General features: G+C 46.8%; 1 protein-coding gene across 5 annotated transcripts in view; it reads right to left on the bottom strand.

Moving 5' to 3' along the window:
* The window catches only part of RTTN (rotatin), a 117941-nt gene that overhangs the window by 14900 nt on the left and 82390 nt on the right, over positions 1 to 20651 (bottom strand). For all 5 annotated transcript variants that reach the window (XM_066352589.1, XM_066352590.1, XM_066352591.1 and 2 more), the window contains 7 exons: positions 20002 to 20092; positions 17520 to 17673; positions 14366 to 14503; positions 10178 to 10395; positions 5620 to 5725; positions 4348 to 4445; positions 2871 to 2948 (listed from right to left, as the gene is read on the bottom strand). In XM_066352589.1, the coding sequence (XP_066208686.1) occupies positions 2871 to 2948; positions 4348 to 4445; positions 5620 to 5725; positions 10178 to 10395; positions 14366 to 14503; positions 17520 to 17673; positions 20002 to 20092 (883 nt within the window). The remainder of the gene's footprint in view (positions 1 to 2870; positions 2949 to 4347; positions 4446 to 5619; positions 5726 to 10177; positions 10396 to 14365; positions 14504 to 17519; positions 17674 to 20001; positions 20093 to 20651) is intronic.

The following is a 20651-nucleotide window of genomic DNA, read 5'->3' as shown; positions in this document are numbered from 1 at the left end:
GCACAGGCACGCACCCCTGCCTGCTGCTGGCGGGGAGGTACGCCGCTCCCCTGGGGCTGGAGACGCCCAGGGCCACCTGCACTCAAGAGTTCGGCTGCCCATCCCCCTGGGGATCCTGACCCACCGCTTAGTTCTTTTCTTTCTTTCCCTCCTGTCTCTGTACTAACTAGTCCCCGATTTGATAATTTCTCTTCTACATTCAAGCGGTTTACAGAAAAACACACAAACGCACTTCCTTTAAAGCTGAGTGTCCCACACTTCGCTGCTGCTTTTCGTGACCAAGCTCTAAAAAGAACTCTTGTTGCTGCCCTTGCCTACCTCCTGTTTGACCCCAGCTTACTTCAGCCCATCCTGTCCCAGCGATGCTGGAAACTCTGGAAACTCCGCTGTCTTTGCGGCCACCAAGCCCTTGGGAAGTGTGGCAGCTGGTGAAGGTCTCACTGCCTCCCCTTCCACACAGCCCTCCGTCCTAGACCACCCTGCACTCTCCCAGCGCTCCCTTCTCCGTGGTTTCCTGTCTTCTCTTAATTACATTTCCCAAGGAGATGACCTAGACCAGGGGTCCCCAAACTTTTTACACAGGGGGCCAGTTCACTGTCCCTCAGACCGTTGGAGGGCCGGACTATAAAAAAAACTATGAACAAACCCCTATGCACACAGCACATATCTTATTTTAAAGTAAAAAAACAAAACGGGAACAAATACAATATTTAAAATAAAGACCAAGTAAATTTAAATCAACAAACTGACCAGTATTTCAATGGGAACTATGCTCCTCTCACTGATCACCAATGAAAGAGGTGCCCCTTCCGGAAGTGCGGCGGTGGCCGGATAAATGGCCTCAGGGGGCCGCATGCCGCCCGCGGGCCGTAGTTTGGGGACCCCTGACCTAGACTTTTACTACACACTCTCCTGGGAAATTTCAACAACAGCCATAACTGCAAACCCCATTCATCCACTGAGAACCCCTAATACCCCCAACCCGCTTCACCCCTCAGAGCTCAGAATCTGTGTCCGCCGATGGCCAGCCATCATCCTCGTGGATGTCCCAAAGACACAAAGAACAGGGCATGCCCGACCGCGGGCTCTCGCATTGACGCTGCCCACTGTGCCCCCTGTACTGCGCAGAGCCTGGAGTCCTACCTCTCTTGTCCTCTGCACCCCGGGTCTGCTGCCACCCTCCCCCTTCTATCCGCCCCACTGCGGTCTCGCCATCTCCTGCCTGGATGACCTCTAACCTTGGCCACCGTGACTATCCCAGGATAGAATCCCCTTTACGTGACCCGCATACAGGCGCTGGGGTGGGGTGAGCGTGGATCGGTCAGTGAATGACCACTCGGGTGACCAACAAGCCATTAGTAATGGGAGTATGTCCTACACCTCAGGCAAGTTGGAGCAGAAAAAGAAATTCTGAGCCTTTGCCTCATGGGACTGTGTTTATACTCAAGAGTAATCTAAATACTCTTCTGCAGATATACCCCTTAATAACCTGGAAAAGCAGGAGTGCTCTGACTTACTGAGACATTCCATCTTTATAGATAACTGATGTGGCCTGACCAGGCAGTGGCGCAGTGGATAGAGCATCGGACTGGGATGTCGAGGACCCAGGTTCGAGACCCCAAGGTTGCCAGCTTGAGCGTGGGCTCATCTGGTTTGATCAAAAGCTCACCAGCTTGGACCCAAGGTCGCTGGCTCAAGCAAGGGGTTACTCAGTCTGCTGAAGGCCTGTGGTCAAGGCACATATTAGAAAGCAATCAATGAACAACTAAGGTGTAGCAATGAGCAATAAAAAACTAATAATTGATGCTTCTCATCTCTCTGTTCCTGTCTGTCTGTCAGTCTCTCTCTGTCTCTGTAAAAAAAAACAAAGATAACTGATGTGTCACAAGTGTGAACATGACATTTATAACCAGTTCTCAAGATGCAGCTCAGAAGTCCACGGAAGCTGACCTAGATCATTCCAGAAGATTCCGAGTCGTCACAATACTACTTAGCATAAGAAAACTTAAATTTAATAAATGACACCTCTATCCTGAGTAAAAAGTTCATATACAGTAACTTTAATGAAATGTACAAATACTAATTCCCACAAAATGTAAATCAGTCATGTGTCTTGGCCTTATCATTTAAGAAAGCTTAAAGAATTTTATGTTCAGGATGTTCATTTTACAAATATCATGTTCTTTCCAGTTTTATCCCAAGTAAAAGCAAAAAAGGGTAAGATAAATTTTTTTAAAGTAACCTTTGAAAATGTCTCTGTCTTGCTCATTTTCTCCGTGGAGGCGCGGTGCTTTGAAAGCACCGCATCTCCACGGCAACACGGAGGCAGGCGTCCAGGACGTGTGCCCGACGGCCCGGCCCGGCGGCGGCACCAATGCTCACAGCGTGAAGCAGCTGCGCATGCCCCATCCCGGACAGAGGGCGTCTCTGTGCCCAGGAGCCAGCCGTCAGGGGTGGAGGGGTGGGGGTGCCCTGAGGCGGACAGGCCCGCGGTCTCCTCAGCAGGCGGCACCCCATCCTCTTCCCGTCAGAACAGGCACGTCCATTTACCCCTGAGAAGCAGGTGACAACCGCCTCTGACAAAGCCTGCCTCCAGCACGGACAGCACGCTCCAGTCAGGGAGGGAGGCCTGGGCCCCGACAGGGCAGAGGCCCTCAGCCCGCACGGCCCGAGTCTGGGCTGATACACACAAGCACCCTCACAGAGGACGGGGCAGGCGGGCGCGGCGACCTGAGGACACTGAGACCGCAGACCCGGTCGGCCATGCAGCCGACGAGATCCCGGTGCGCTTCCCCCTGTCCCGCGAAGCCACCCCCCAGAAAGCCCCTGCTCCACGCTGGCGCCGCTGCCCGAGTCTGAGCTGCACTCACCTTGCAGTCTGCGTTCAGGTAAAGGCAGTTCCTCAACAGCTGCATGGTGACGCTCAGCTGTCCCACGAGGCCCTCCTCCTGCGCAGACAGAGCAGACGGGACACGTGACCACTGCGCCCTCCCCGCTCTGCGTGCAGCCACTCCTGTCCTTCGGGTTCCATGACGGTGCCGTGGGCCGCGCTCTCCCCCGGCACGCCATCCCCGAGGGAATGACAGGCTAATGACCTCGGCAGGGTGACCGCGTCTCACGACTGCATCCGCCGCAAAGAGCTGCCTCTGTTCCATCAGGCACGGAGGGCGAGGCAGAGGGGGACCCCGCACCTCATCTCAATAAAGGGGGCAGGTGCTGACAGAGCCCATCCCCTCAGGGGCCGCCTGACTTGCTCAAGGGTGAAGTGAGGCCTCTGCTCAGAGCAGAGAGGACGTGAGGTTACAGGAACACAGGAACCACGTGTAACACCCGCGTCAATGACATTGTTAAATATGACTTTTCCTTGGTTTCTAATCAAACGCAGTTGAACAGTTGTCACACAGATCACGGCTCTAACGGCCTTGGCTACGCACACGCGTGTACAATCACATATTCATAAGCACACGCAAAGCCGTTTTCTCAATGAGTCTGGGGGCAGGTCTTCCCACCCACAGCTACGATCATGAGCACAGTCCCACGTAATAGCAACTGCTACTCGAGTTCACGTGAACACAGTTTGCACGCAAGTCCTGTAGACTCGGTGCTGGAAGGGGACTCTCAGACGTCACAGATTAGGAGCATGGGCTCAGCAACCGTATGAATTACTGCTTACATGACTGTGTGGCCATGAGTGCGCACAGGACAACAGGACAATGTTTAGGACGCTGCCCGGCACAGTGGTTACAGCTCATTTTTACTGCACCTGGGCTTACGCTGAAAGATTTTCTCTCAGTAGTACACAAAATCTATCATGCATGCTCCAAAATGCTGACAGCAACAAATACATAAAATATACATTCCATTTAGCCCTTTGAGCACTATGAACGTTCACACATGTTCTAGTGCCCCCAACCATCCTGAGTACAATCGCACATGTATGTCTTTCAACTTTTATTTTAAAAATGTGTAAGGCAACATTAAAAAAGGCAAATGTATATTCTTCTTGTTTCCATAAATTGATTATCAAACATGATTTTAAGTTAATAAAACTGGAACTGAAACTAATTTCATTTTTTGAAAAAAAAAACTCCTGAGGGTCAGCAAGCATGAAAAGAACTCACTACTCAAAGGGTTAAAGACCTTCACACAAGAACGAAGACACACACAAAACCCCCAAACCCACACCTGAGGATGGAGAGGACCATCCGTTTATGTCTGTGTCTGTGCCGTCCTTCTAAGTCAGACGTTCGTCCCACCGAATGTGGGCGTCACTGCCAGGCACAGGGACACTGGTGATGGGTCTCTGGCGTGGCTGTGCCTTCGACCCAGACCCGCAGAAGCCGGTACCTTCTTCCTCCGCGCTGCCTTCCCGGGCCGCAGGGTGTCCAGGCTCAGCCGGGCGCTGCTGTCCTTCATCTGCCCCACGAGGTGGTCGACCAGGTTGGCTGCAAGACAGGACCCAGAGCAGCTCACGGCGGGCCGCTGCCCAGGGGGCTGGAGCCACGCGTACCAGCAAGTTCCCAGCAGGAACAGTTCACACTTCCGACCTCCTTCTTCTGGTATCTCAGTGAGAGAACGGACATGCTCTAGCCTGCCTGTCCTCACCTAGCACAACGCTCCCAGAATCCACGTTGCATTTTGAGGAATGCCTCCTTCGTCCCAGTAGCAAATCACAACGGAAATGAGCAGTCGTGAGGGTGCTGTCACCCTCTCTCGGCTGAGACCTGTGTTCTCCCATTCCACAGGAGAGGCCGTAATGCTCTAGGGCAGTGGTCCCCAACCATTTTTGGGCCACACACCGGTTTAATGTCATAAAATATTTTCACAGACCGGCCTTTAGGGTGGGACGGATAAATGTATCACGTGACCGAGACAAGCGTCAAGAGTGAGTCTTAGACAGATGTAACAGAGGGAATCTGGTCATTTTTTAAAAATAAAACATCGTTCAGACTTAAATATAAACAAAACGGAAATAATGTAAGTTATTTATTCTTTCTCTGCGAACCGGTACCAAATGGTCCACAGACGGGAACCAGTCCGCAGCCCGGGAATTGGGGACCACTGCTCTAGGGGAAATTCTACGAAAACACAGCATCAGCTAATGCTGTTGTCATTACCATCAAACTAGGCTTTTAAAATTTTTTTTCAGGTATGTAACATGTGCTGTAGCTACTAATACTTAACTATTATAAAAGTGACTGATGTGTTACTTTTTAAGCCTCAATAATAGTTAATCTCTGAAGTAGGAATCACAAAAAATAATCTATACATATAATTCTTTTACTTTAAAAGAAATGCATGTTAAACTTTTAAAAAAAATTTTAATTGATTTTAGAGAGGAAGAGAGAGAAAGAGTGATAAAGAGAGACTGATTTGTTGTTCCACTTATTTAGGCATGACTGGTTGATTCTTGTGTGCGCCCTGACTGGGATCGACCCAGAACCCTGGCGTACCAGGACGGTGCTCCAACAAACAGCCACCTGGCCAGGGCCATGTCTAACTATTTTTTAGAGACCCTGAGAGTATAAGTTTCTTGTGTTTAGAGTCCAAACACAATGAGAGTGCACAAGCATAAAGCCCCAGTTGACAACACGCACAAGCCCACGCCGCATGGCCCACCTCGCAGTGCCAGCTCCTGCGCCCTCCTGCTGGTGGCCAGCAGTGACATCAGCGCATGCGCGGCGACTCTCCTCAGGGTGTCTCCGCAGGGCCTCCCTTCATAGCACTGCAAGGGCAAAAGAACACAGGCGCGTTACTCCCCCGACCAAGGGCGGCCACCTGCCTCTGCCCGTCGCTGCCGTCACCCTCACGTTGTCAGCCTGTGGAAGGAGCCAGACCAGTCCCGACAGACGCCCCATCCTGGACTTTCCGTAATGACGGATGGAGAGCAGACATGTCAGCAGGCCGGTGGATACTGAACTGTAGGCGGAGATGGACACCACCCTGTCCACCTGATGTGCCAGGGCTGAGGACACGGCGCCAGGCAGCCCTGCGCAAGGGATGGAGGGCGAGACCTCCCAGGAGACGTGGGCACCTCCGAGAAGCAGTGAGATGCCGGGGCCTGCCCACGTCCAAGCCCATACTTCCTCCCAGCCCTGCAGAAACCGGAGGGTTCATCTCTGCAGAGGACGGACTCAGGGTCCCAACTGGTAGCGATGGGCGCGTCGGTGGGTGAGGGTGTTCTGCAAACAGTGGAGAGGGCGCCCGGTTGTGCAGACCACACCCTAAATCTCCCACACTCTCCTTGGCTAACACACTCTGCGGCTGGGTTTTCCCCTGCCATCAGGAGGCCCAGACACCCTCCTCCAGGGAGTCCAATGGCTCCAGACCACGTCCCAGGCTCCCGGCCACCTCCTGCAGAGTTCATCTTGCGGGTGACAAGCTCCCCTCACACGCTCAGGGCTTCCGGTCTACTTGCGTCTCCCTGTTCTAAACACAGCATGCAGCCCACAGCAGCAGAGCCTAAGAAGGCCCCTCACCAGAAAACAAACACAAACAGAGAAAAAGGAAGAGAAGAGATTCTCCAGGAGGAAGAAAGCTTCACAGGGGCCCAAAGTGGGGGGAGACCCAGTGACTGAGGATGGGGGTGCAGTGGAGAGAGCCCCAGGAGAGCCAGCATAGTGGGTAGGACACCCACACCCAGCCCCTTCCCCGGGGACATGTAATCCAGAGAGGGGCCCCGGGTGTCAGCATGGCTCCAGAATTCTCTACGGCAACAAGAGACAGTCAGGGGAAGAGGCAACACCTTCCAGATTCTGAAGTGAATGGTTTCCAACCTAGAATTCTCTCTTGTCCCACTAGAGTCAATGTGAGGCTGGAGGGAGACATTCAGGAGTCCAGATCGCAGAAAAGCCTCTTAAACCCCTTTCTCTGGAAGGTGCTGGAACAAAGACTCTACCGAAAGAGGGCGTGACCCAGGCCAGGGGAGAGGACACAGGGTTCTGAGCCGCAGGCAACAGTGGGAGGTACAGGACTACCCCAGGAAGGGGAGAATGGCAATTGCCAGATGACATGGGCACTGGGCAGGTCGGAAGGACCTGGTGGGACCCCTCAGGGGACAAGGAAGCTGCTGCAGGTCTGGACATGCCCACATCTACTGGGAGGATCTTCGATGCTGACACAGGACGCTGACACAGAGCCCAGCCTATCGCGATAACAGAAAACTCAGCAAATAAAACAGGACACAGGCACCTGTGAAGAGGAGGAAGGCCTGTGGGAAAGGAAGGCAGACGCTGTGCACATGGTTCTCACACATGCGACAATCCACGCTGGGGCTGTGTGATGCTGGGGACCAGAAGGGAACCCACTGTGGTTGGTAGGTGGGTGAGGTGTGGAAAGAGGTGCCTTCTCACTTTCCACAGAAGGAAATCAACAAATAGTGTCCAAACCTGAGTAACCAAGACCAAGAAATTGTGTTACCTCTGTGCATTGGCAAATGGAACATACTGACAGTTTCACTGGGGAAGGCAAAGTCTCCACCTGAGTCGAAAGTATGCAACATTTTATGGCCAAAAATCAGCTAACAGATTCTTAGAGACTATTCAAACCCTGAAACCACTTCAAAGCAGAATTCTGGAAAAATAAACTTACACATTATTTAAGACATAAGTATCAAAAGCAATCTTTCAAGATGTATCCCTTACCTTGTATGCACTGCTGTAGAGCAGCCATTTAAGGAACTCCCTGCCAAGACACTGTAACTGAGGCTGCGGTATGTAAGGTGTGGTATGTAAGGAAGGTGTACCTAAGGTATGTAACCTGTCCAAGGATGAAAACTCCAGAGCCAGCTGACACTTAGCAATAAGGTAACATGGTCCCTCATTTTGCATTTGAAGAATGGATTAGAAGAGGTTAAGTGGGATGAAGCAGGTCACACATCTAATGTTTCTAGTCCAGTTTTACAAAGAAGTTAAATACACCTTCGAAGGACATCCATTTTAGAATGCAATTCCTTTGAGAATTTAAAGACTGGAGTTTCCCTTGCTTCATGTAAGACCTGCCGCAAGTCATACTTCACACGGCTGTATATCAGGAAACATATTATTATTATGACGTGTCACTGTCTAATATCATCTAGTAATATTTTAATTCACATATCTTTATCTAAAGCAGAGCCAAAATCATTGTCGTCCCATCTTCCGTCGGGCACACTGTTCTCAACCAGATGTTACTGGTCCACTTCCTTCCCTTACTTCATCTTAAACCTGCCTGTGCCCATCTAACAAGTGTCACACGTCACACACCACTATTTGTGTGAACAAGAGTATGAGTTATTTGGCAACACAGTTTAAATAACTGGTTACTGTATCTATATCCACACAGAATACTTTACATATTTTATAATTTGGAAGAAATGGAGGGGAAAATTAGCTAGTCATTAGGAAAGTCACTGAGATACCCTGTGGCTCATTTTCCTTGGCCTCCTCCTCCTTGACCAAAAAGGTAACCGCTAAAGGTGACAACTTTCATACTAGTGAACACATCACAGAGAAGAAGGGCACACCCTGGGCCAGTTTACCCACGCACACACGAGTTTAGTGTGCCCATCGTGCCTACACAGATCCATGTTATCACAAGTCTAACCTCAGCTGCTTGACACGTGGCACCCCAACAAACAGGAGAACACAGCTGGGACACCAAGTCCCCCGGCCCAGGAGGACCGGCGGCAGGAGCAGTCTCAGCGGCAGTCACTCAAGGCTCAGGGCTCGATGTGCGCCAGCCTAGGCCGTGGAAGGGCCGGCACCTGCCTGGCTGAGCGAGGCTCCAGCCACTTCACCCGAAGAGAAAGTGTGTCTCTGAGTGGCCCGTCCCCAGCAGACGAGCACTCCTCCGGAGCCAACATGCAGAAATGATCGCTCGCTCTCAGGGTGAGCTGGGCGCTGTGTCCAGGTGCAGGCCTGAGTTTTCCTGCTTATTATATTCTTTCAAGTGCAAAACAGGAGTTAATTAACCATGGGTGGGAACAAAGCCTGCTGTTCTGAAGGTGAAGGGGATCAGTGGAACAGTGTCCAGTTTGGTTTTAAATTAAGAAAAGCAGAGTGGAATGGGTTGGTGGTAGCTACAGGGAGCTGTGCCCCCAAGAAGGGACGCTGAGAAACGCTTTGAGGACATGTCCCCTGGAGACCCAGTGTCTGAAGGAGCTGCAGGGGAGAGGGAGGAGAACACGCTGGGGACCTCATAGGGGCCTCAGCGGCAACTCCGGTTGCTGGGCAAGAGGGACAATCCGTGAGGAGCCCTGCAACCTTCCTCAGCACTGCCCGGGCCTCTGTCAGCCCATCTGCGTTCCGTCCAAGTCAAGGCCGCTGTGCGCAATGCACACGTGGTCAACCACAGACCTGTCCACGCACAGCTCTCGCAGGCAGAATGGGCAGCAGTCCCCAGGTGCCAGGCAGAGAAGGGACTGGGACGCGTCGTCGCACAAGGCACATGTCCTGCTGGCTGGGGGCACAAGCCAGTCCCCCGCATGCAAGCTGCCAGCTCCTCTCTCAGTGAGGAGACAGAGTGAGCGTGCGGTCCCTGCAGAGGAGGACCATGAACGGGGAAAAGCCACTATAACTCCCAATTGCAAAAACAACCATGCAACTTACAAAAAACTGGCTGTTTTCACTGCTGATCTATTATACAACAACAGTACTTCTTTGCGATTTTAGAATGTTTTTGATGGAACAAAAATCTTGGTTCATATGTTAGCATTGCAAAAAGCAAATCAGAGATACAATGGGCATCGAAGCTCGGAAAGGGGGAATTATCTCACACCGTGACAGCCGGGTCTGCCTACCTCTATAACAGAACCCCCTTAGATAGAGTAGTTCATTTACAGCAATCAAATGTCACATAGGTGAAAGTTTTCAAAGATATAACCTGTCTTTAAAATGGCAACAAATGGTGAATTATACCTTCATTCCTGAAATACACACAGTAACTCACATGACATTTTGATAAGCTGCTGGACTCAGATTATGAATATTTCATTTTGAATTTTCACATCATAGTCTGGTCAACAGCAGAGGGTAGAACTAGGTAGGAAATGACCAATTTAACTTTAAATACTCTTCTATTATTTAAATGGTCACAATGAGTATTACTTATATTTTAATTTAAATGATTGAAAAAGATTTTTACAAGATGAAGACCAAAAGTAAAGTTTTTTTAAAAAAAAAATCAGGAAATCACGTACCTGAATAATGGCTTCGTTAAGCTGCTTCAGAGACTTCTGGTTTCCCTGAGTCCCATCAAGAAGCGAGGCCACCACTGGACTATGACACAAGCTTGTTTTCTCCTTATCCCGAAGATGCCTTTTTGCTTCTTCAGTCAAGAGAACAGACAGGAACTGTAGGCTGGCCATGCAGAGGGGCGGACAGGCGGCAGACACACCCACACACCCGCAGAATGTATCTAGAGGAGAGGATGCGTCCATGAGCAATTCTTGATGAGGCAGAGCCATTCATAGTTCAGCTGCCCCAGGAATGACTCTCATGTTTAGAAGTCATTTAAACAGTACTGAGACAACATACTGAATAGAGCCATCTATTTTCATTTCACCCTTTTTATACGGGTTCTTTTATTATATGAATGAGTCTGCGTGTCTACAAAAGCACACGTACATGATATCCGCTAAGACCCAAACAAGAGAATTATGTATAGATGACCATTAATCCCTCTGGAATCCACTGGGATCCAAAGTTTCTAGAGTTCTTAACATTTTTTCTCCATTAAATTCCACAAAGGAATAAAATGATGTAATGCTTATCTCTCTCTGCCTAGCTTACTTCACTGAGCATAATACTCTTCGGGTCCATCCATGCTGTCGCAAAAGGCAAGATTTCCTTCATTTTTATAGCTGAGTACTATTCCATTGTGTAAATGGACCATAGCTCTTTTAACCACTCATCTACTGATGGGCACCTGGGCTGCTTCCAAACCTTGGCTCTTGTAAATAATGCTGCAGTGAACATGGGGGAGCATGAATTCTTTCCAATTGGTGTTTCAGGTTTCTTTGGTTATTTTCCCAGAAGTGGGATAGCTGGGGCATAAGGCAGTTCCATTTTTAGTTCTTTGTGGTAACTCTATGCTCTTCTCCACAGTGGTTGCGTCAGTCTGCATTCCCACCAGGACATATGAGAGCTCCCTTTTCTCCACCTCCTTGCCTGCACTTGTTTGTTGTTTGATTGGTAATAGCCATTGTGAGAGGTGTGAGGTGCTCCCTCATTGTGGTTTTACTCTGCAGCTCTCTGATGATGAGTGACATAGAGCACCTTTTCATGTGTCTATTGGCCACATGTATGTCTTCTTTGGAGAGGAGTCTATTTAGGTCCTTGGCCCATTTCTTGTTTTCTTGGTGATGAGTTTTATAAGTTCCTTGGGATGTTAACCCTTAGAGTAGTGAGTTTTTTTCATGGTCACTGACCCCTGGGAGTGAGATTTTTTTTTTCAAAAAATGAAATTTTTTGAATTTCATTCAAAAAACAAATGGGCTAGATGGTCAGGAGGCATAAGGACGTACATGAACATTCGTACTACTCAAAGGGCCAAGCCCTTACCAGACTTATTGGCGAATATGTTCTCCCATTCAGTGGGTTGTCTTTTCATTTTGCTATGGTTTCCTTTGCTGTGCAAACACTTTTTAATTAAAAGTAGTCCCATTTGTTTATTTCTTCTTTTGTGTCCCCCTTGTCTGAGGTGATACATCAGAAAAAATACTGATTTTTATTTTGGTGTTAATTTAAAAAAAAGTTAATGTACCTATATTCTGAATTATCTAGATCGCCACTTATAAGTGTGATTGTGTTTCTGCCTTCAAACAGGTTGATGGCAAACAGTACTTAAAATAAGTCTCAGCACACAGTGTGGGCACGGCAGGACAAAGGTCTCACGGTCACTCACCAAAAGCGAGTGTGATGAGGAGACCTGCAAACACAGCAGGGGAGAGACAAGCCGACCAGCCACAAGAACTGACAAGGACCAGCCATTATTACAGTTTCCTGGTACGAGCACTGATTCATCAGAAGAACACTGGCTCCATTACATTTATTGTATTAATTTGACAGCATTGGTTTATAATTTTATTGTTTTATTTTTATATTATTTTGGATCCATACTTGTGTAAGAGTTATAACTGTGAGAATTTCTACCTCTATTTAGGTTATAGAAATTCTTATGTTCTTAAGTAATAGGAAAATCATTTAGTCAGACTGGGGTTTCATGAGAATTATGTTTATATAAGTGATGTTTTGTTGTTTTTTAATAAATAAATTTTTATTTTGATGGGGTGACATCAATATATCAGGGTACATATATTCAAAGAAAACATGTCCAGGTTATCTTGTCATTCAACTCTGTTGCATACCCATCACCCAAAGAGAGATTGTCCTCCGTCACCTTCTATCTAGTTTTCTTTCTACCCCTCCCCCCTCCCCCTCTCCCTCCCTCCCTCCCCCCACCCTCCGTAACCCCCACATTCTTGTCCATGTCTCTTAGTCTCGTTTTTATGTCCCACCAATGTATGGAATCCTGCAGATCTCGGTTTTTTCTGATTTACTTCTTTCACTCCGTATAATGTTATCAAGATACCACCATTTTGCTGTAAGTGATCCGATGTCATCATCTCTTATGGCTGAGTAGTATTCCATAGTGTATCTGTGCTACATCTTCTTTATCCAGTCATCTATTTTTTTTTACAGTGATTAAAGCCTTAAAGCAAACTCTTGGCCAGTACAGCAAGAATCCATAAAAGAGTAGTGTCCTTAACATGTTCACCAAGTCCAAGTTGGCCCCATCACCATGCCAAATCCCTGACAAATGCAACCCAACCCCAGTTCAGTCTGTTAGGAACTGTCACGAGGAGCAGGAGTCCAGGAAAAGTCCACATCCAGGAAAAGTCCCCATGGTAACTGGAATTGTTGTCACAATTCTATACTTTGCAGCTCACGTCCAAGTCCCAATTTTAATATCAGTAAAATTTGAGCAAAGATTGTGATAGACACTATTAAGTGACAGAGTGACCACAGACATTTAAATGTGCATGCATACATGGGACAGAAAACAAAAACAAATCCACGGCAGGGGCACCGATGGTTATTTGTGTTAGTTATGTTTTCATCAACAGCACTTTTATCAAAGCTAACTGTTCATGTAGTAGGTTATTTTTTATTAGCAGCATGGTTATCTAAAACTCTGTGCTTCATAGAAAGATTCTGAATTTCCTCTGTATTTATTTTATCACTAGGGAAACAGTGTCAGGTCAGTGGGCTGACACCAGGGGCAGAGGCCCTGAGGAGGAGGCTTCTTTCAGCTTTGTGGGTCACAGGCCTTTGTCGTAGCCACCCAAGCCCACCACGGAGCACAGAGCAGTACTGGGCAGGGAATACGTTCCAGTGAAACCGTGTCTGCCCACCGGCTGATGGACCTCGCTGGCCCCGTGACGTCATGCCCGCAAGTCCCGCCACGCCTCTTCCTTCCCATCCTTAGCGATTCAGGTGGTAAACACCACAGACGCAGGAGAAAATCTCAGTCTCAATCAATCTCTTTCAGGTTTGTTTTCATCTCTTCTAACAAAATAATGATCTCTAGATGCGTCCTCTTCCCTCGGGGTGAATGCAGAACTCCTCAACCTGGGTACCCAACGGTCCTGTTCCTTGTTGGGCACGCACATCCCCACAGACCTCACCTCAGGACTACTCTCTGCTTCCAACAGGCATCAAACATTACACATTACAAAATGGCCAAATAGTAAAGTACAGCAGAGAAAAATAAAGTCAACTAATTTAGTGATAGCTTAGAAACTTTAAAAAGTAACACAGATGTTACTTAAAAACATTTATATAAAAAGGCTTCTTGTTATGTTCAAATTTAGAAAAAGCTTTATAAAAGATGAGAGTCATTACTTAGAAAATAATCATTTGTTTACTATTTTACAGTAAAATCTTATAAGCTTAATTAACTACACTATATGCTTGACCTTTCTGTGCTACAGACAAGACACCGCTCTGTCACTGTCCACGCGGCCGTGTCCACAGGGCGCATGTGCAGATGAACCCACCTCCAGTGAGTGCACGCGTGTGAGGAGAGCCGGCTTCCACGTCAGCCCAAGAGTGAGCATCGCCCTGCTCTGTAACCATGTCACCTGTGTCTTCCTGATGCTGCTGGCTTTTCTCACCTGTTTTCATGGTACCTGAAATGTGTTTCAATTTTTCAGAAATAACACTTTTTAGGCTCCGCAAGAGTTCTTGAAGCAAGTACCTGGCTTCTCTTCCATATGGCATGCCATAATTTCCAATCTTAGGGAATACATGTATATAACACTGTAAGGAATGACTGTCTTCGTTGTCACCAGCAGAAGAGCCCTTGCCGCTGAGAGCATCCTTACCAACCATTGCCGCCCAGTGCGCGGCCAGACCCGAGGTGACCGGCGGGAGGGAGGCGGCCCCGGCTTTCCTCAGGAGCGTGGTCAGGAGGTTGAATAAATGCGTCCATGTCTGATGAAATGCCGATACCAACTCCACATCTATCAAGTGAATCAAAACATGGCAAGCTATTAATGCAAGGAACCTTTTAAAACACAAATCTCAGCAGACACTTCATTACGCTTAAAATAAGATGTACTTGTCAAGTGGAGAAAAATGTAAGTCAGCATGAATTGCCTTCAATTAATTCCTCTTTTGCCTTGCTTCTTAAATAGGTCTCTCCTCCACCTTCTTACAGACAGATACACACTCACACGGCTCCTCTTAGAGAAAAGCACACTCAGCGATACGAAGTGTGACAGACTAGACATTGAGCCGCAAGCCCAGAAGCACTTGTTGGGTACACTGTGTTACTTCCATAGAGGCAGAGGCACCCCGTTTCCCTCTCCCCTCTGGCAGCCATGTGTACAGGTGACAGCAGACAATGGACCAGGTCATGACTTGGAAGAAGAGAGTTTCTGAGAAGAGCCAGAAGTGCATCGCCCACCCCCGGAAAACTGTGACATAGAAAAGGATCTGCAGTGCTGCCTACAGCTGGAGACATCCCAGTCCACCTTCTGGGGTGGGGAAGGCTTCTCCCTTCTCTCCACCTGGCACCTCTGCGCCCGTAACCCAGCATCTCTGCTGCTCTGCCCAGCTCCATGGCTACGCGAATCGAGGGCTCTGGACCCAGCACCTCCCGGCGAGGCTGGGTAGCAGCCTGGGGTTTCTCCACCTTATAACACTACAGCTCACAGGAGCCTTGTAGACATATGTTCCCTCAGCAGCAGCCCCAGGAGCTATGAATTCCACAGACGTTACACCTGTTGATGTACTATCATACATCTGTGTACTTTACACATAAAAAGAGTAAGTAGGTAGCTTACTGCTTTTATTCAATACAGGCTTAAGGGGGCCAAATAAAATATTTAAGTGGAAGTTAAATTAACAATCCATTAACATTTAACTTTATAACTGTGGTTGTTGAGCAAATTTAGTATAATTTATTCATATATTAAAGTGTATCAAGTTTCATATGAAAGTTGCAAATCATATATATACTAGAAATATCAATTTTTATAAAATTGTTCAAAACTTTTTTTTCCAAAAAAAAATTTTAATTTCTTAAAATATATTTTAGTAAATTTTTAACTTTTGTTAGGTATGGTAAAGTAACTTCTTAACCACTTTCTAGAAATATATCCAGATATCACTGACCTTTTTCTTTTCAGCACTTGACATAATTAATGATGGGTTAAATACTTCTTCTCTATAATTAAATCATAACATATATACTATTTTTATTTAATTCTCAAAGCCCAAGTCACACACAAAAGCAGCAGAATCAATGAAAACACCCACCGGGCAGCAGGTAGCACCCCAGATGCACGGGCCGCTCTTGCTGTGTGACGCTGGGGTCAAGCACTGGACAGGTCCTCACGCACAGCCTCACTTCCTACACTGACCTTGCACCTTCGTGTGTATCTCCCACGAGCTCCATGCGGATGCCTCTCAAGTGACTGACACTCAGGAAAACCCAATGGGAGAGTTAAAGACTAGGGAGTAAGACTAGACTGGGTAGAGCGAGCTTTGGAGGCCACACCATTTTACAGCTAGAACGCCCCCTGCCCCTTTGCTCCAAGAATTCATTTTGCTCCTGGGGGGGGGGGGCATGGGGCATGGTCTAACCCAGGGGTAGTCAACCTTTTATATCTACCGTTCACTTTTGTATCTTTGTTAGTAGTAAAACTTTCTAACCACCCACCGGTTCCACAGTAATGGCGATTTATAAAGTAGGGAAATCACTTTACTTTATAAAATTTATAAAGCAGAGTTACAGCAAGTTAAAACATATAATAATAATTACTTACCAAGTACTTTATGTCGGATTTTCGCTAAGTTTGGCAGAATAAATCTTTATAAAACAACTTACTATAGTTAAATCTATCTTTTCATTTATACTTTGGTTGCTCTGCTACCACCCACCATGAAAGCTGGAACGCCCAGTAGTGGGCGGTAAGGACCAGGTTGACTACCACTCGTCTAACCTAATTCACTGAGTTAGGACATCACTGCCACTTGTAAAATTTCCAGATAAGGAGGCACTGTGCCTCTGGCATTGGGGTAACTTTTGACACTGATGACACAGTTAGGACTGGCTGGGTGGAGCATCCTGAAACATTTCACTCCTCAGACGTAAAACCAGGCCAACCCCTAAAAGTCAAAGGACTAGACGGAATGAACCGATAGGCCAGGGGTCAGGAATCTTTTTGACTAAGAGAGCCATGAACGCCACATATTTTAAAATGTAATTCCGTGAGAGCCATACAACCACCTGTGTTCCTTACACATTATCCAATAAAAATTTGGTGTTGTCCCGGAGGACAGCTGTGATTGGCTCCAGCCACCTGCAACCATGAACATGAGCGGTAGGAAAGGAATGGATTGTAATACATGAGAATGTTCTATATTTTTAACGTTATTATATTTTTTATTAAAAGATTTGTCTGCGAGCCAGATGCAGCCATCAAAAGAGCCACATCTGCTCGCAAGCCATAGGTTCCCGACCCCTGCGATAGGCAAAGAGAATTGCCAAATGATCAATCACTTCATTATAAACTATATTAGACAACTGCCATATGTTAATTTTGATAAAGATCCTATTTGTCTACTACTAAGTACCATATTCCACTTTTCACCAGTTCATTTCTCAGTCATTTCAGACCATAGGAAGTTTCTGATATCATATGCTAGACTTGCTTGTACTTACTATTGCAGACAAGTTATTAATTGATCATCTGGCCTTGGCCATAGCGGAAGAGAGTAATTCACACCTAAAGCTCCCGGTAACTTTCTCACATCCCAGGTAGAATTGCACCCTCACCTGAACGGACTTGCCTCCGATGGGCTCCAGCACCCCCAACCACACCCACACGACACAACACAGTCTGAAACCGCCCAAGCACAGGCACAGGCTGACCTAAGACGCAACCCTGAAGTGGATACTTGGTGCCGAGTAAGACTGTGTTTCCTTCAACATTCCTTATTTCCATCCTAAACTGAAAAACAAAAGCTTACCCAGTAGATCTTCGGTGCATATGGTGAGAACCCGGATGATGTTCGTGACGAGAGGTCTCAGCAGCGTGTCCTGAGTCATGAGCTCAGGCTCTAGCGACAGACACGACTGCAGAAGCCGGGACAGCACGGACAGGTACTCGAGGAGAAAGAACACCTGTCGGCCACAGAACAGAGCAGATGAGGCAAAGCAAGCACGTCCCAGGTAAAGTCCCTCACAGTGACCAAGTCCTTTACTTTTCTGTGTATCAGTCATGTCTTTGTAAATAAGGTAATAAAAAAAACTAATAAAGTACTAATCATCATTTTCAAAGACCTTAAATGAATATATAGCAGGCAAAGCATTCTTTTTCTCATAAGTATGTCATTAATTGCCACATTAACACCATCTAATACAATAATACCAAACAAAGCAATATTTATAAAGGCTACTACTGAATCCCATTTAGAGAAAGAAAGCCTGCAAAAGGCTTATAAATATAATTTTTCAAGTAGCTAAACTGTGGAATCAATATTCTCAGAGAAGCAGAAAAGGGCATTCCAATGCCACACGCCTGTAATTTTAGTAAAGGAAGAAAGAAAAATTATAAAACACTCTTCAAAGTGCACAATTGAAGAGGAGGTACCCTAATAGCCTAATGCAGGGGTCCCCAAACTTTTTACACAGGGGGCCAGTTCACTGTCCCTCAGACTGTTGGAGGGCCGGACATTAAAAAAAAACTATGAACAAATCCCTATGTACACTGCATATATCTTATTTTAAAGTTAAAAAAAAAAAAAGGAACAAATACAATATTTAAAATAAAGAACAAGTAAATTTAAATCAATAAACTGACCAGTATTTCAATGGGAACTATGCTCCTCTCACTGACCACCAATGAAAAAGGTGCCCCTTCCGAAAGTGCGGCGGGGGCCAGATAAATGGCCTCAGGGGGCCACATGTGGCCCACGGGCCGTAGTTTGGGGACCCCTGGCCTAATGAGTGCTACCAATAAAATGCAAATCATTCTGTTAGCCCTCAGCTATCTTTCAGCATAAAAATACTTCTCTTAATTATGAAAGAAAAACTCAATCTTCCCCAACATTACAAATAAAACCATCTCTAGAATATTGCTTGTGATATTGTAAGAAGTATTAACTGACCAAAGTACTTTTTGGAGAAAGAATTCCCTAGGTATGTAAAAATTATTAAGCTGTGACGTCTCATTTGTCCATTATCCCTAGGAAATGAGACATTCCACACAAATCAATTAGAGAGATATTCCGAAGCCTTCCTGACCCCAAATTTATTACTGTAATTACTCAAATTACTCATCCACACTGCGAGTACCGAATGCACCTGCCGGGCCCGGCGCTGTGCCCACACTGCCCACACTGTGGATCTGAGGGCACACCCAGAGGCAGGTCCTGCGTCCTGGCGCACCGCACCCTGACCTCATCTGCCTCAGGGTCCTGCACCTGCCACACTGGCCTCGCTGGTTCTCGGCAAGGCCACACACACCCATCCCAGGAGCCCTGCTGTGTCCCACAGGACGAGCTCCCCACTTAGGTCACAGGTCACTGTCTGAGAGGCCTCCCTGACAACTTATGTGGACAGTCCCAACCCTCCCAAGTATGACATCACTTCCTAGTCCCTGCTATAGTTTTTCTTCTTAGATGTCTACCTATGATGTCATCAGGCACATACGGGTTTGCTTCTGATCTCTGTTTTATTCGCTGAAGGAACGTCCTGGTGTATGGCAGGCCTTGATAAGGACTTGACGGCTGGACAGACAGAACACTGGGGGACAGCCACTACTCAGACAAGCACACTGACAGAGGAAACACTGCACGGGACGGCGTTGGACGATGCCGTGACAGTGACTCACCCTTGTAATGGGGGTCTGCCTTCCTTGGGGAGCTCAGAGAAGACATCACAAAGCAAGAGAGACTGGTCTCATCCACCTTTAACTTTACCCCACACAAAGCTTGTAGCCCGTCTTACAATGTGATTTTGGGGCAACATTTCTATTAGCAACAACTACGCAAGAACCCTTAAGCATCCTTACATACAGACTAGTGATAGGCAAGAGCTTGCAAATAATTAATGTATTCTTATACACTGGGTTTGGGAAAGACAAAGAACTTTTAACAATGCTAATTTGGGTTAAAATGACAGAAATAACCTAAAATCACAAAAGGGGGGGGATACAACATCCTGTCTGTAATACAGTGCTCCAGGATGGCCTGACCCTGGGTAAACACTGACAGCTAACGACAGAGTCGGGAGGAGACTCTAGGTCTCCAACCCCCCTGCTCTCTTCTGCCATCCATGTCTCCGGTTACAACGTTAAGCAGCCTCCTGCACAGACCCTCGTCACACCACGATGTCCGAAGATCTCGCCCCTCTTCTGAGGGGAGTACACCCTCAGCAGAGCTTACATTTCCAGCACGGGAAGCAGACAGACGCACAGGCACAGTGCCGGAGAGAGACCCAGATGCTCACCTGTGCCTGCGTGTGCTCCGCAGGGGGTGACGAAGGCAGAGGGGCCCTGAGCTCCTGGACATATGTCTCGATGAGGCTGGCGTCCGCAATACTGCCAAGGACACAGAGAGAAAGCCCTTCAGGTGATCAGTAGGCTTCTAATTAAAAATTAATAAGCCAGAATTTAAAGTGTGAATGTCACCTTGAATAGAATTTAAGAGAAAGAATTTTTATAAAAAAGTCGATAAATGTTTATAAAAAGGTATTTCAGAACATAGGAAATGATCTCATCGAATAAATGTGAGAAGCAAGGAATTCCAAAGAAAAACTTCTAATAAATAACCTGATTAAAAGCATCCCTTTTAATCCTCACATTAGCCCCAGAGATTAGAGTAACTTTCCCAAAGCACGGTACTGTGAGGGAAGGACTACTAATCAGACCTCACGTTGTACTGAATCCAGTATCTCAGGCTTTTGTTACAATACCACATAACCAACAAGAAAATCAGAAAATGTTATGTCAGAAGCTAATTTAAATGAAAGACCCAAATCATGATTTCCCTAAAGTTTATGAGAATACTTTCTAAAAAACAGCTGTCTCTCATAACTAAGTAACTTCAAATAAATTTTTAAATGATTTGTTTTTTTATCTTACTGGTTGATTTTAGAGA

This window comes from Saccopteryx leptura, chromosome 11 (genome assembly GCF_036850995.1).
Source record: "Saccopteryx leptura isolate mSacLep1 chromosome 11, mSacLep1_pri_phased_curated, whole genome shotgun sequence".
NCBI lineage: Eukaryota > Metazoa > Chordata > Mammalia > Chiroptera > Emballonuridae > Saccopteryx > Saccopteryx leptura.
Note: the sequence above shows the minus strand (reverse complement) of the source record. Positions and strands in the feature narration are given on the sequence as shown.